The sequence below is a fragment of the Falco rusticolus genome, chromosome 3, assembly GCF_015220075.1.
Source record: "Falco rusticolus isolate bFalRus1 chromosome 3, bFalRus1.pri, whole genome shotgun sequence".
Taxonomy (NCBI): domain Eukaryota; kingdom Metazoa; phylum Chordata; class Aves; order Falconiformes; family Falconidae; genus Falco; species Falco rusticolus.
The window spans coordinates 42,353,615-42,369,343 of record NC_051189.1 but is presented as its reverse complement, the minus strand read 5'-3'; the positions used below and the strand labels follow the sequence as shown (position 1 = coordinate 42,369,343).

Genomic DNA, 15,729 nt, shown 5'->3' with positions numbered 1-15,729 from the left:
ATAGTCTGAAAGCTTAATGTATTTTTAACAAAAAACATAATGGCTCTGAAGACCACTGTCAGGGAATCTTCATTTCCAAGGTACACAACAACGTACTTGGCATACATGTTCCCCTAGGTAGGGGTAAACTTCGTCATTTTAATCTTCCAGCTTTATCTGTTTTTCCTTAATTCCTTGTGACACTGCTGCTTTTGGCACAATGCTTGCTTCTGTACTAGTGCTCATCTTTAGTATATGCTTCAATTGATTTAAACCAGTTTTCTTCTTAGCTTCTGTGAAGAATTTCTTCAGTGTGGTGCTGCTGTTGTTCTTCTGGTTCATGTTATGCATAGCCTGTGAAATTATGTAATCTATTACAGTTTTTCTATAGTTTTCCATTATTTTGGTTTGTGGTGTCTGATATGCTAAGTGTGAGTCCATGTAGTGTTGCTGCAGATCCTGATTTTTATCTTCAACAGCCTCTGTGCTCCAGGACATTCTTCTTGTAATACATAGACCGTCATCTTTGTGTCTGGAGTGCTGGAAAACTCTTATTTCACTATGAATGTTATTCAAGGTTGGGAAGCCTCCTTTTACCTGCCAAATTCTTACACTTTCACAAGAGAAAATACTGAATATTTCAGTCATACTTGTTCAGATGGGTTATGGTGGTTTGGGGTGGATTGGTTGGTTTGGGAGAAAGTGTTGAAATATGTGTTGCAGTAAATCAGTCTTTTAAGTATCCTTTTATTCCTTCAAATTGAAAGACCGTATAAGACATTTGTTGCTGATGTAGCATACAAAAAGAAGGTAGGGGGAAAAACCATTTCCCCTGTGCAGCTCGCATAAAACGGAACCATTATTCAGACTTCTCTAATAAGCACAGGCACGCAACTATGCACATGAATTAAATGAAAGCTATTAATATGAATGCATGCATTAAGTGTTAGAAAACCAGCTTTGGTAAAGAACAGTTACCTGGTGACAATGTTGATTGCATGTGTGCTGTGAGGTTTAAATATTGTCTGGCTGGCATTTCTTCCACAGTTTTAACTCTCAGGCTTTCAGCTAGATCACTTTCCCACTGAGGGTCTTCTTGTATTTGATTTTGACCTTGGTAGCCTGTGTTTTCTGGTAATCTCCTGTGTCCAAGGAGTCTATCAGAAGACTCTTTTCTCCAGTACGTGATCTTGTGTGTCATGCTTTGCAGTGCTGAACGCCTGGTCCCAGTCCCAACTGGCCCATTCCCAAGTCTTTTCAAAGTCCTGCTCCTAAGCAGGCAGTGGGGTATGAGCATGGATTAATTAGCCTCCAAACAAGAGGCTGGGAAGCATCGTGAGAGTAGTTGATAGTAAAGAGCAGGTGCATATCTGTCTTCATACATTTTTTTGGGGTCTTCTTGACTGCCAGAAAGCTGGGTGTTAGACAGTATTTGCCCTGAGTTGCCGTGCCTGTGTCATTGTGGGGCCCATGCATTGTAGCCTGAGGCTTTCCAAAGGGTGATGTCCTCAGACTACTCAATGCTGTGTAGGTGGATACAACTTGCTTGGAGTTAGAGGAAGTGAACTTTCATCTTTGATTAAAACAATTGGCACATGCAAAGTTAACTACAGTGGTCATCAGTTGTTACCCGAGTGCAGTTAGGCGTAGGGCTTTATAGGTTAAAAGCTAACAATAATGATTTAAAAGATCATTTCATATCTGTTACAGTGTCAGTCAATGCCTTTTGGAGGGTTTTAAGCAGACATGCATTTGGTTTAACTGGAGTTGCTGGTATGTCAGATCCTATCGGCGGAAGTGGTTTTGATTTCAAACACTATCTTATCTTAGTGTCCAAACCTGATGACTCTGTTAATGGTCTGTTTTGGGGCAAGGAGGTTGTGTTGTCCCTGAGCGTGAGGAGTTGGGTAGAAAGCTTTGTGTTAAAAGTGGTAGGCTAAGATACTCCTTTGAAGATGCAGGAAGTGAAACGGAATGTTGAGGTGTTGGTGTTCAAAGCTGATAGTGAGGTAATGATTTCAAGGTGTTGCTCAATTGACCCACTGTGTTTTAACAGTGACTAAAAATACTGGACTATGGTTGTCAAGTGGTTTGGGCTGTGCTGCTTGTGTGAATATTTGAATACGTGCCAAAGTATCACAGAATATACATACAGAATAGTGTTCATTTGCAAAGCTCAAGGCTACATTTAAACAAGTCATCTGCATTCTTGCTTGTCTTTGTCTTACAGTGTTTTTTATACTGTCTTTTTGACTGTATAGTTCTATCGATATTGTAAAATTAAGACTTTTCATCTTTGGTCAGGGACAAAGTTTTCATACTAATTTGAGGGTATTTTCAGTAAACCCAGAACCTAATAGTTCAGATTATTGCTACCTGCTCATACTGGGTTTGGAGAAACCTGTTATAGGTACCCTGCATTTCTGTGACATCTCAGATTTGCAGTGAGTTAGGTCCTTCATTTCTTTTCCATTTTTTCTTCTTTTCCACCCTCACCACCTAGTCACTGGTATTCTTCAGCAGAGACTTTAAATAGTTCAGGTGACAGACAGCACAGTACATGGATTTGTAACATTCTTTAGAAGTGAAGTACTGCAACACAGTGGAAGCAAGATTCTTTGTGTGTATTACTTGCCCAGGAAACATAAATGGAGAATGCAAGCAAGTTACTGGGTACAAAAATGTCAAGAGTGAATACTGACCTTTAACTTCACTTGAAAATGCAAGTTGATTTACCTGTGTTTCTGTATGCTATGCAGTTAACCACCAGGTATCCACATTGACATTAGAATATTAGCCTTTAAAAGCTCATCAAGAAAATCTGTAAATTAGGATTTATTTAAATTTTAGGACCTTAATTTTAAGACCTTAATAGTGTTTTGCATAATATGATTCACTAGACAGATGAACATGCTGTAGAATTCATTCAGGCAAATTACAATTTAAGGATACATACCACGTTGCTGCTACCTTAATTGCTTAGGATTGAGCACAGCTCCAGAATAGTGAGAGGAACTGTGTAAAATGAACTGGTTGACGGCCCAGTCTTCAGGGAGCTTTTAACTGTGAGGAAGGACAAACAGCCGCTAGTCAAAGGTTTAGGACTTAGACTGTGTGGCCAGGTAGGCAGAATTAAATTATGTCTAGGCCAGGGTCATCTTGGCTTTCCTAGGTTGAGGCCCTTTTACTTACTGTAAATCAGTCCAGTGGCTCCATTCAACTGATCTGCTGACAAGTGAATGATTAACTGAAAACTATCAACCAGACAGATGAACACTGCTGAACAACTCTAAAGTAAAATAGTTCTTGAATACAGATTACTTGATTAAATTACTTGCCAATAAGTTAATTCTAACTGACTGAAGTTCGAAAGTGTTCTGCTCTGGGATTCATAACTAGAAGTGCTAACAACGTTCCTTTAATGAATGTAAGGCAAATACCTTGCCTGATCTGAACGAGCAAGAGAAGGCTGTTGCTGCAGTGCAGGGTCCCTGGATCTAGCAGTGCCTACCCCAAAATAGGAAAACTCCAAAATAGGAAGGGGCATGTTAGGATGTGAAAATGCCTCACTTCTTCCTGTGCGGGCTCTACTGAAATGAGAGTTTGTGATCCAGTTGACTTGCAGCTTGTGTGTACACAGTTACAACACGCTAATCCAAACACTGACGTATTTTAAATAATGCCAGGCTGCTTCTCTGGTTTGTTTTTGGAGAATGCTTGGATGACTGTCAGTGCCTGACACATGAGTGTAGTATTATGCAGGAATACTGCAGTAGGAGAGCTCAGAAACAGGATCTCCCGAATCACTACTTGCCAGACACTTGCCAATACCTGCAGCTGTTGAAATGAGCATCATCATGTCTCATCAGGCCCAAATACAAGTCTTGTGAAGACACGCTTGTAGAACATGGGGCTTCTCCATAATCAATAGAGTAATTTCCAGACAAAAACCTGTGGGGTTTTGAGGCACCTAGGTTACATCAGTTAAGACAGTGGAATGGGCTGCGTTTTCACATGTGCTCATTCTTTACATGTCAGTTGAAATCCCAAGAACCATTTCAGGTATTTATATGGAGGAAGCTAAAATGGCATAAGCTTCTACCTCATCCTGAGTGTTACTGTTGGCACTAGATATTCCTTGTCTCTTAAGCTGTCTGAATGGTGAATTTACACGTTCAGACGTCGTAGCAGATCCTCAGTAAACACGAGATGTTAACTGTCATGGGTGTGGTGGTCTGTTCTGTTAGACTGAATCCGTGCTGACGCCTGGCTGGCCTGTGCTTTCAGATCTAGTTAACAAAACGAAGCGGAAGCGATCCTGCCATTGAAAGCTTTTTTTTCTGGAATTTGTATTTTTGTAACTGTTTTATGGCCTCCACCTGCTCAGGAAAAACCGAGTTACACTTTGTTTTAAGAGGTCTAGTTGAATTTTAACTGGGGCATTGAAACTTACCCTTTTAATTTCAGAGGGCGCAGAAACGGTTCCCTAAACAGTGCTAGTTCCCTAAACTACACACCGACCTCATTTTTGTGTGTTACCGCTCCCGCACAGGAGGAAGGAAGGGCAGCGCCCTCACGCAGCGGCGGCTGGTGCAGGGTCAGCCCTGCCGGCGGGCTGAGGCCGCCCCCGGACGCGCCGCGGGGCTGCGGGAAGCCCCTCATGTGCGCGGGCTGGGGGGGTGAAAGTATTTTTACCAGGGCGGCCGTTCTGCCGCGAGGCTGCTGGTTTTCCTCCGTTCCTGTGAGGAGCCGCCGGCAGGAGCGGGAGCGTGTCCCCCCCCAGGGGCTGCGGTGGCGGGGCGGGGAAAGCGGGAACTTGTAATCGGGAAGGGGGGAATTGTAAGTTTTTTTACAAGGGGCGGGGGGTAAAACCTCACCTCCCGGCCCCGGCCTGCGGCCCGCGGTGAGGAGGGTGCGGGCCCCGCGGCGGCCCCGGGGGCGCTGCGGGCTGTCGCTGGCCGGCGGGCAGCCTGGGCCGCGTCACGGCCGGGCCGCAGCCTGGCGCCGCGGGGGCGGAGGGGCGCGGGCCCGGCGGGCGCGCCCGTGGGTGGGCCGGGGCGGCGGGCGCGGCCCCGCGCGCGCTTCCCGCGGAGGGACGTACCCGGGGCCGCCGTTCCGCTCGCGCCGCTCCCCCGCGCCCGCCCCCCTCCGGCGCGGCGGCCGCACGTGCGGGGTGCGTGGGCGAGGGGAGGGGGCAGCCGCGTGCGCCGCCGTTGCCGCTCGGCGCTGCGGTGAGGCGCGGTGCGGGGCCCTGCCGGGCGCTGGCCTCCCGCGGCGGCGCGGCCTCCTCTCCTGGGCGGAGCCGCCTTTCGCTGTTCGCCGCCGTTGGGGCCGCGTGTGCGGCGGCCTGCGGGGTTCCGGGGGCGGGCGCGGGGCGGCGGGGCGCCGCCGGGCGGGCGATGGCCGCGCGGGAGAGCGGCGGCGGGCGCTGGTGGGGGCGGCCCCGCGGCGCCGCTGGACCGGGAATGTGAGAAATTTGTAACTTCCTAGAAACCAGGGAGCCGAGAAGTGGTTGATCGGGGTGGAGGTGAGCGGCTTGGTCTCGTCCCCGAGCTGCGCGCGGCGCGGCGGAGCTGGTGGCCAAGCTCGGGAGGCGGGGGGGGTGCGGGGGGTGCGGGTCCGCTGCGCTGCTCCGCGGGCGCGGGGCATGCCCCGGGGCGGTACCGGCGCGGCACCTACTGCTTCCTCCGAGCGGTTTGCAGCCGGTATGTGGCTGGTGTCTCGGAAGAGCGCAGCGAACCTGAGGGAGATGACCGACGAGGTCTCGTCCCGCAAAACGAAAGCTTCTTAGGTGGCTTGCAGGGATTCAGGTACCCTTGAGGAATTTAATTTTGCGGAGGTTAATTAAGAAGCAGTTGTAAAGCGTTAAGACGAAAGCTGTTTTGACAGATCGTTTGATTTTTAATATTTATGTGAATATGCCTCCTGTGGCAGCTCTTAAAGGTGTAACTGTTCTGCTTCTAGATGTGCAGTAATTTTGCAGTATGGAATGTTCATTTCTTATTCCCCTTTAAACTTAAGATAGTTCTCGTGCTGGTACTGCATTTAGCTTCAACGCAGTAATGTCACTTGAATGCTGTTACGGCTCTTCCAGTTATTTGGCACTGAGGATTTCTGTGAAGGTCTCTTGCTGCAGTATTCTTGCAGCTAAGTTGGGGTTTTTGTTCTTTTTTTTTATATCCCCTTTCATACATACATTAAGTGTGTTTATAGAATCATGCAGAATGAGTCTGTATTTTTAAAGGCTGATGTTAACTTCATTTTGAGTTTTTAATGTTCGTGTTTCACTCTTGAGTGTCTAAAAGTAGTTCTGATTTTTTTTCTTTTCAGTCTTCACCTGCACATCAGTCTCTTCAATGACTGTAATATGAACTAATGATAAAAAAGGAAGGCGTGTGTGGGGGAATGTTTTCCTGAAGGCTTTAAGATACTTTAGATCTCAGGAAAAAAGTGTTGCTAGCTTTTAGAAAGCGTTTTGAAAAGTTCACTGTTAATGTCAAGGTAGTCCCCATGTGTGGTGTTTCTCATAACTTAAAGCTAGGAAACTGGCCTGTCTCTTGAAAGATATTTTGAGATGCTCGTTTAAGTGAGAAATACAGCATGTTTAACTTGAGAAGTACTGGATATTTTAACAACCTTGATAATTTTAAAGGTGAAGAAATAGTAATTAGTGGCTATGTGATGATGATGAATTGTGTTAAAATTGCTTTCCAACCTTAATTCCCACCTTTGATTGTAAATCATAGTCTCACCACATCTGACATTATTGCACCAGATTCTGTTACACATGCATAAACAACTGTTCTCTGAATCCTTATAGAACTGAAACCCCTTATTCTCCGTGCAGCACTGAAATAACGTGAGAGGTCAGCGTATGCTCTTACCTGCAGGAGTTGGTAAACTTGTCTTAGAAGAATGGACATAAAATTTTAGCTGTAGTTGTACTAATGTAACATGAGAAATCAAGTGATGGTGAACAGGGCATGCAGTTTGGATATTGCTAAAGGCTCTTCCTCTTACTTTTATATTCCAGTATTTAAGTTGTTGCCTTTTCATTATCCAACAGCTTTATGGTTCTAGGCAGCCGTGAGCTCTGTAGAGCACAGACTTACGAAGTTTTTCTGGATTGTGAACTGTAGTTTGGATTTATGTGTTTCATTTTAAAAGCCAGATACCTTTTGCTGTATGGATTTTTACCCTTTTGCCAGTTACAGTACATGAAGAAAGTTACATCAACATAAAATCCAGTATCAGCAATAACATCAATCTTAAATAGATCAGAATTCTCCTGTGTTTGTGATGAAACAGAGGGAGAACAGTTGGTGATTTTTCCTGAAGTCATGTAAAAAAATGGGCAGTATATTTGAGCATTGTTCCCACTTAATTTTCATCAAGAGGGGCAAAATGAGGCTGGGAATACTTGCTTTGTGTTTAATGAAGTCTGACTGCCCTCTTATGTAGAACTCACTATGTTGCAAGTGGTTGGTATCAGCTGCTTGTAAGACCTCTTGAAAGTAGCTGGCAGTGCTCTTGCTACAACTTTTGATCTGTGCTATCCTAGGCATCTGCATTTAACTTTAATTGGACCTGGTGTATAGGAAGGCTGAGGAGGCACTCCAGGAAACATGCAGGTTGCAAGTGTGATGCAAACTTGATTATTTTTTTTTAATGTGCTCTGCTATTTGCGTAAGTCATACCATCTGAGGCACATAGTAACCTTTCCAGATACAATGGACACAGGCTAAAGATAAAATTATTGTGGACCTGTGCTGAGGATTAAAAGACAGCTGCCTGTTATTGGCAGTATTTGTTCTTTAGACCCATTTTATTACTTGGGGTTTGCTTACCATGGCGAAGAACCTGTGTTGTGTCATGTAATAAACATGAATGCAAATAGATGCAGTCCAAGTCATGAATCTTGTTATGCCAATTAAGAGTAATTTGTTGGAGCTTATTTTGGAACGTGGGGCAGAAGGGGTGTTCTTGGGTACAGTAGAATTGTGGGAAGGAAATGTTTACCTGACTTCTCCAGAGGAAATTTGATAAAGACAAAAAAAACAGGAGTAATTTATTTCTTTCCCTTGGTTGAGTTTTTACTTTATCTGTTCTACTTTTCTATGAATAGTAATAACCCATTGAATTGGACTTTGCCCACATTGCTGTGAGTAGTGGTTGGCTTTCCATAGTGGTGCCACCAGAGGCTTTAAAAAAATGCAAGGTAGTGGGGTGGGTGTGTAAACAGGGATCAGGCTTTTTCCTTTATACCAATGACCGAATTATGAATTCTGTCAAATTGTAGGTAGAAGGGAGTGTGAAGAGATAAGCCAAGGATTGACTAGGGTATTCTGGTTAGTGTACTCCTTTTCCTTCAGCTGGAATATTTCTAGAGGTCTACACTGATGTTCAGTGTTCCTGTATTAAAATTATCATATGTATGTGGTATTTGAAAGAATGGCTGGGGTGAAACCTGCTTTCTTCAGAACCTAGTTATTCAACAGCTTCTGCCCATCCATCTGTCTTTATAGATTAGTGATCTGTGTTTTGCTTTTGACTCTTTATGAAGCATGCAACTTCCACAGTCCCTGGTTCTCCTCATCCTGTATTTCTGTTGCATTGGGTTCTGAATACCTTGTCTCCTGTTTCCTGTGTGTCAGCTGCTTGTCTGGTAACAGGAGTGGGATTCTCTTTTATTATATAGCAATTGAGGGAAAAGTTGACTTTCCTGGCTTTCTCAAAGATTTTTTAGTGTCCAGTGATATGTTGATTCATTATCAGGATATTTGTGAAGACTGAGGAGTGATGAAAAGCATGCCATAGATACTTTCTCTAAAGTGAGAGGAAGGAGGGTGATGTTTATAGCAGGTAATAGGACTGTCTCCTGTTGTTCCTTCTGTAATCGGAATCACAGTCGTGGGATTTTCAGCAGCTGGTTTTACTGGTGACTCAGCCCTAGAGTAAGTCTTTCTAGGTGGATAATTAGTGTATAGGGAAATGGCCATTCTCTTCCAGTGGGTGTGCATGGATCCTGGTGATTCTTCCAAGCATGCTTGCTGGAAGACTGTCTTTTAGGGTTTTTGACTGTCACTGCTTCCCTTGTGTTACTCAAAGAGTCAGAATGGGTATGATAGCTGATTTGCAGTGGCTGTAGAGGCATTTAAGGCAATTTGGCTACAGCTGGAGAGGCAGCAGGTGAGCACACAGCTTTGTAATCAAGTTTTGAACTTTCTTGGCAGAGACTGACTTGTAAGCACCTAGAACAAAGGTCTTTGGTTGTGTAATGGTATCATCTTCAGGCCATTATAATTTAGAAAAGAAAATTTTTCAGTACAGAATAATCTGAACTTCAGAAACCTTTTCTAATACCGTTTGAGCCTAGCTTATGGAGAAAGAAATCAGAAGAGGTTGCTATGTATCGTTACACTACGTATTGTTTGCCTGTTGCATGTAGCTGTTATGAGGTTGCACAAAATACTTTCAATTTCCTGAATGCATTATAATTTGTGGGTATAGTAGATCTATATGTGTTCTTAGTGTTAGGGTTCTGTTATTGCCATGCTTTTTACCAGAGGCAAGGGTCAGCCTGAAATTTGACATTGTTGTGGCTTTCTGCAGGAAACTGTGAAAATACTGCTTGCTTTTTGACAGCCGCCATGTAGAGAATGAATAGTGTAGCCGCTGACAGGCTTGAAACCTTGCCAGGAGGATGTGTGACTTCTGATCTCCTCTAACACATTTGTCTGTGCCTTCCCCTGTTCCAGGGCTAGATACTGTGGCAGCTTAAAAGTTCTAGCTGTTACTGGACAACACTGGTGGCAGTGTTAACCTGTCTTGCATTATCTATGTGCTCTTTCACTAGTGCCCAAATATGATTTAAGTGGATTTATTTTGCTGCCTGTTTTTTTGAAGTTTCATCTCCTTCCTGCCTGTTACCAACATTGGGGCCAGGGGCTACCTGCTTTTAGTTACAGGAAAAGCTATAACCAGAGGCAGAGACTTCTCAACTGACAATGTTTGTTAAATTCACTGGTATCTGGCAACCCTCAAGACACTGCAGTTTGCACTTTTGAAACTGTGGATAAAAATACGTCTCTACTGTTTGTTACTACTTCATGTAGTTACCACAGCATTAGTGGTTTTACCTGCTAGGAAAACTGCAGCTGTGTTCCTCAATGGAGCATGGCAAAGATTAAGGCAAATCTATCCCTGTTTCTACAGTCAGACCTACAGCTGACATACAGTTCAGATAGAAGAAGCTCTCAAGAGCTGATATGCTTGTGGCAGATAGAAATTGAAAGAAAGCTCTGATCCTCTGAAGCTTAGTGGCAAACTGAGCTGACAAACTTGGAAGAAATGCATTTTCAGCTTAGTGTTGGTGACCCAGTCACAACTCTGAGGAGATGCCTCAGGGAAAGAAAATAATTACAGCCAGTGATCTTCCAGGCAGCTTAAAGAAAGAAACACAAATACTGCAGTTGCAGCTTCTCAGATGATTTATTCTTCTTCTCCCTAGTAAGATGAGTAAACTCTTCCGGAATTAATCTGGGTGACACTTCCTCCTTTTGTTTCCTGTAGATCTTTCAACTTCAGATCTGGAATAAAGCTCAGTCTTCCAAGTGGTACTCTTTGGACTACAGCTTTTAATTCATACTGCTTCTGTACTGCTATTTAAAAATACGGCACTAAAAAACGAAAGGGATGAGAGAAGTACTGTGAGAATCAGTGCAGGCATGTTGGGAACCATCGTAATGAATGTCAGTTTACAAGAGAAGATAGGGAGTGATACTAGTCAGGGAACACCTAATCCGTTTTAAAGCTTTACGTGTTTTTCTCTGATGGAAGGAAGACAGCTAAAACACAGGGACTTGTGCTTGGTTCCTGGCGTGGGACCTGAAGTAGCTCAAGATTGACATAAGTGCTTAGTAAAGTCTAAGCTTAGTGAAATGCTTACTGAAAGTGGTGCTTATTGACTATTTTAGTGGACCTCCGATGATGAAAAGCACAGTTAACCTTTAGATCTTAATTTTAGTGTGTGGCAATGGGTGAAGAACAGTCTTAATCCCATGCCAGTATAAAATTGTGGAAAATAGGAACTGTGCCTTGTTGTAGTAAAGCTTTTAACAGTGGCTTGCAGAAGGAAAAGAAAAACCAATTTCAAACTCAAGGTCTGTGTAACTGGCTTGGATGACCTTTGTTATAGTCAAATAAAGGTGGGGGGGAAGCTTAACCCTGCTCAGCCCTGTAATTCCTAATCAGTGAAGTAGGGAACAATCACATTAAGGTAAATGCAGGTGTAACTAAAAATAGTACTGTGAATATATTGCAGTGTGGATGAGCTATCACTTAACTGTGATTACAGTGGCTTCAAACAATCCTTTTTGTTTACAGTCACCTGATAGATCTTTGAAAATTACTTAATTTTAAATGGCTACAGGAGGAATAATAGTGTGAAGTCTGAACCAGAGAGATGATCTGGCTTTTGAGAACAAGAAAAATAGTCAATTGACTGAGACTAGTTGGGTATCAAGAACAAATCTTTTCACTGGATTCCCTGGGCTTTGGCCTTTGTGCCAGCATAAATATGGGTGTGTCTCTAATAGCAGAATTGCATTGGATTAGTTTGTGGGTTTGGGGAATTTATGATACAAAATATACAGTTTGCTTTTATACTTCCCTGTTTTAAGAAAATACAGACTCAAGTGTTCAACTGGGCACTCCTTTTTCCTCTGGGTGTTTTGAAGGGAACTGAGGTCTCTTCTTTCCAAAAAATTTTTCTCATTGGTCAGACACATAATGTTCTGAAAGCTGAGCTGCATTCACTAAACCACTTCAGATGGCTCTGCAGGCCTGTACTTAGGCACAGCTCTTAGCCAGGGCTGAAGTTCCTGTTGTTTGCAGTGGGGTCCAGGAAACTGTGCTCCAAGCAGGTGTGGAGGATACTGTCTGTCAGTGAGTGAAGGGGCCTGTAGGTAATACTAAGCTCTCTGCTTATTTGATGTCATTAGCCTCTTTGTCTTGTACCCTTCTCAAGTTCTGCAAGTAGGCTAACTGTTCGACTGGAGGTAATGGATGACCCTACTGTTCTGCTAAACACAAAATATGTCAAGTATGGGGGAGGAGAGGGCAGAGAAAGTAGATACTCAGACACATGGTGCTGCCTGTGTCCCTCTAAAATTTACATGAAAAATTATTTTTTTTCTCCTGTCATCTTTCATCTCTGATGTGATAATTACATACAGTCAGCATGTTCTGACAAATCTGAAATGCCCTGTGGTACCGACTCATGCAGCTGAAAACCTTTGTTTTTGAAATTAACTGTTCTGAATGTACATGTTAGTGGCTTTTCTCAGATGTCTGATACCAGGTTGTCATCTCTAATTATTTCTCCATGTTCTATCTTTGTTTCTTCAAAGTACTGCCTGTAGTGGGCCCAAATGTGTTCCCAGTACGTCTGTACAACTCAGTGGGGTTTTTTTGGGTGTGCTTGTGTCCGTAGAGAATGTGAGTGATTTCGGTGAAGGGACCACAAGCATGAAACAGTTTGCAAAGTCATAATGATTATGGCTGTATATGTGCATGTTAAAGTTCATCTCCTGCCAGGAAAAGTTCCTGTCACACAGGTTTTAGCACTGTGAGTTAAGTGTTCCCATACTTAATTTTCCTTCTATGTTCACTTTAAGATTACATGATGGAATTCACATTTTCTCAAGAAAAGCTGCGTATCTTGGATCAGTACCACTGAAGATACCTTCTGATTGCAACACCCGAAGCAGGGTCCTGTAACAAATTGGTCAAAAGAACACATACAATGGATCTCAAAGAAAGCTGCCCAAGTGTTAGCATTCCGAGCTCTGATGAACACAGAGAGAAGAAAAAAAGATTTACTGTAAGTATAGCAGAGTGTAAGCACGGTAGGCAGATACATGGGCTATTACTGCCTAGAAGTGCTACTTTCTTTTTTTTACTACTAAGCTTGGTATTACTTTAAACCAGTTTATGGAAGTCTGCTTACTTGCTCTTGTGAGTACTGGCCATAGTCCAATGTGAGAAGTTGTGAATGTTTTACAGTGTTTTAACTGTGTTGCTTTCTGCAGAAAGAATTTGGCTGTACAAAATTCTGGTATTTTTACCCCCAAATAGCAGTGCTTTCTTGTGTGTATGTGTATATATATATATATATATATATATATACACACACACATAGGTGTCTGAATGCAGAAGTAACATTTTGGTACCAAATCAGATTAAGATTCGGCATCCTACATGATTTTTCAAGAAAACATTTATTTTGTAAAGGGAAAAGATATGGCTTTGGTTTTAGTTGCTTTTTTTTTTTGTAGTTTGGTTTTATAATGGCCATTTTTTTTCTTGTTTCCTGTTATAATATCATATAAATAATTTTAATATTTTTGTGTAAAAGAGAAAAATCAAATTTTTAAAGGAACTTTTTTCTGTCTTCCTTCCTGTTTTCTGATTCTAATACAAGACTTTTCCTACCCTGTTCCAATTTCTACTCCTTGTTATTCCCTGCTGCTGCCTTTTTTAGCCTCCCAGTTTGATTTTCTGGAAGTGAAATCTTCCTATTCTGTGGAGTAACTCTATGTTGTACACTGAAAAATATTGTGACCTAGATTTTTGTTTTGCTTCTGCGTGTGCTAGGATATAAAGACAGCATCATAGTACTTCCTTTAAAAAGCTCAAAATATTTCATTGCTCTTGCGCAACTTCCTCTAAGCTGCCTTTTTTTTTTTTTTGAGTGAATTAGTCACTCTTCAGATGTGGAATGCAAACACCCCTAGACTGACTTGTTGTCTGAAGAATACAACAAAACAAAGATTTACTTTGAGTTATGTATCTGCCTTTCCCTTTCACCTCCCTTCCTTGGAGAAGAATAATGCTGTTTGATTCTACAAGTGTATCAAGATGTAAATTGGGGAATTGCTGGTAAAGGGAACAAGCAAAAGAGAGCTTTACTAATCCTTTAAACCACTGCATGCATGTGTAACTCAAATGAGCAGAAAAAACTTCATGAAAGTCTACACTTCAGCAAAACAGGTGTTGCCTCAGTGCTGACAGTTCTGCTATTAAAAAGTCCCAGTGTGGTACATCTGCGGTGCATACTGATGTTGTGATTTCCAGGCCATTTTACCAAAAGATCTGTGTGACAACCTTAGTAACTTAACAGCGCTTTCTTTGGGTGTGCCCTTTAGGAAGCCATACAAGCAAGAGTAGGAAAATTAAGAAATTGGGGAGGGTGGTGTGTGTGTGAATCCAACCCAGCTTGCACTGTGTGGAGGTAACGCTTTGTCTGGGTGGCTTCTGCTTTCTGCGTCAGGGAATAATTAGCAGCTTGGCAAGAACTGCTTTTCACAACCAAGCTTGTGAGTATTATCGCATGTATTTTAGGATTTGATAACAGGAGGGTCATACTAAACTTCCTGGTAGGAACTGTGAATTCCAGCATGTGTCTGTCAATGCTTTTACTGTGTCTCCTCTTTTGTAGCTGTGTGTTAATGACTGAAGCCCATCAGCACTGCTTTTGGTGGGGGGTGGGAGAGGGGTACAGGGAGAAATAAATCTGTGGTAGGTATAGCTGTCTGTTTCTGATGTTAGTGACATTTCCATAAAGAACAGTAAGAATCTTAGGGTGAAAGGAAAAGTTAAAGTGATAAAGGCTAGGAAAGACTTCAGGTGACTGTTTCATATAATCTTCACCTTACTGTCACTATACATATATATATATGTGTATATATCACTACTGCTTCTGAGACTGTTCTAGAATCTCGCTGGCCTGAATCGAAACTATGAATTCCAGCTCAGACTTTACAGTGGCTCACTTAATGCTGGCACAGAAACAAGACAAGTATGTGCAACTTAGCTTTTACTAGCTCTTCTTTTTGCCCTGATACAGCATTTTTTAAAACAATCGTGTCTCTGTGCAGTCCTCGTTCTGATAAGTCAAGCTTTTAAGTTTTGTTTTTGGAAATGAACTCTTCATTCCTCCTGAGCATTTTCATAACCTCTTGTTGAATATTTGATTTGGTTATGTTAAATACTGCATACATTTGCTACATTTACTACCAGTATTCTTTTCTTGACAAATAATTTCATGTTTGAATTTTTTGGGTGTTCTGGCAGGGAAGCTTTTTTGCTTCCACTTAACTCATGGTAACCAGACTTTATGTATATCCACTCTAGTTTGCTGTCCTGCCTTTTTCTGAAGATTGATCATTTACTTTCTTCATAAAAAAACCAAAATGCTTGTTTTGGACCATATCTAGGATGTAGTAACTGCTCTTCTGTCCTTGCTGCATAGTGGGCTGTTCTTTTGCCTGTTTTGCCAAATAACTTTGTTTTGCATTTCTTGCTTTTGTCCCTATGCTGTTTGATGTGTGAGGCTTAATTTTCTCTTCTGACCTGTTCTTACCTCCCTTCAGACCGCTGTCATATACAGGCATATCAAGAAATCCCTTTCAAGGGTGCTGTTTATCTGATTAAATCTGGAAACTTTGTTTCAGACCTGTGATACATACTAATACCAAGCCTTGTTGGAAACTGTGGAGTTGCTTTTTTTATTTTGTTGATGCTTAATAGTTTCCTTGCTTTCTCAGTGCTTGCTCTCTTGAGATTGGAAAACAGCCTACCTTTTTTACTTATCTCTGGTTAATACAAATTGAATGTTTAATCCGTGAGCGTGAGCTACTAAAACAGAATTGAAGACTTCTAATTTCAGTGACTTGATTTGTGAAGAAA

At 42.4% G+C, this 15,729-nt stretch overlaps 1 protein-coding gene across 3 annotated transcripts in view; it reads left to right on the top strand.

Moving 5' to 3' along the window:
* LOC119144096 (serine/threonine-protein kinase Sgk3) overlaps nucleotides 1-15,729 on the top strand; it is a 61,440-nt gene that overhangs the window by 19,462 nt on the left and 26,249 nt on the right. Inside the window, exons 1-2 of one of the 3 annotated variants that reach the window (XM_037379011.1) lie at nucleotides 5,364-5,506; nucleotides 12,657-12,862. In XM_037379011.1, the coding sequence (XP_037234908.1) occupies nucleotides 12,785-12,862 (78 nt within the window). In that variant the 5' untranslated portion in view covers nucleotides 5,364-5,506; nucleotides 12,657-12,784. Of the gene's footprint in view, nucleotides 1-5,363; nucleotides 5,507-5,595; nucleotides 5,790-12,656; nucleotides 12,863-15,729 lie in introns of those variants that run through there. The other 2 variants (XM_037379012.1, XM_037379014.1) reach the window with 2 other exon arrangements.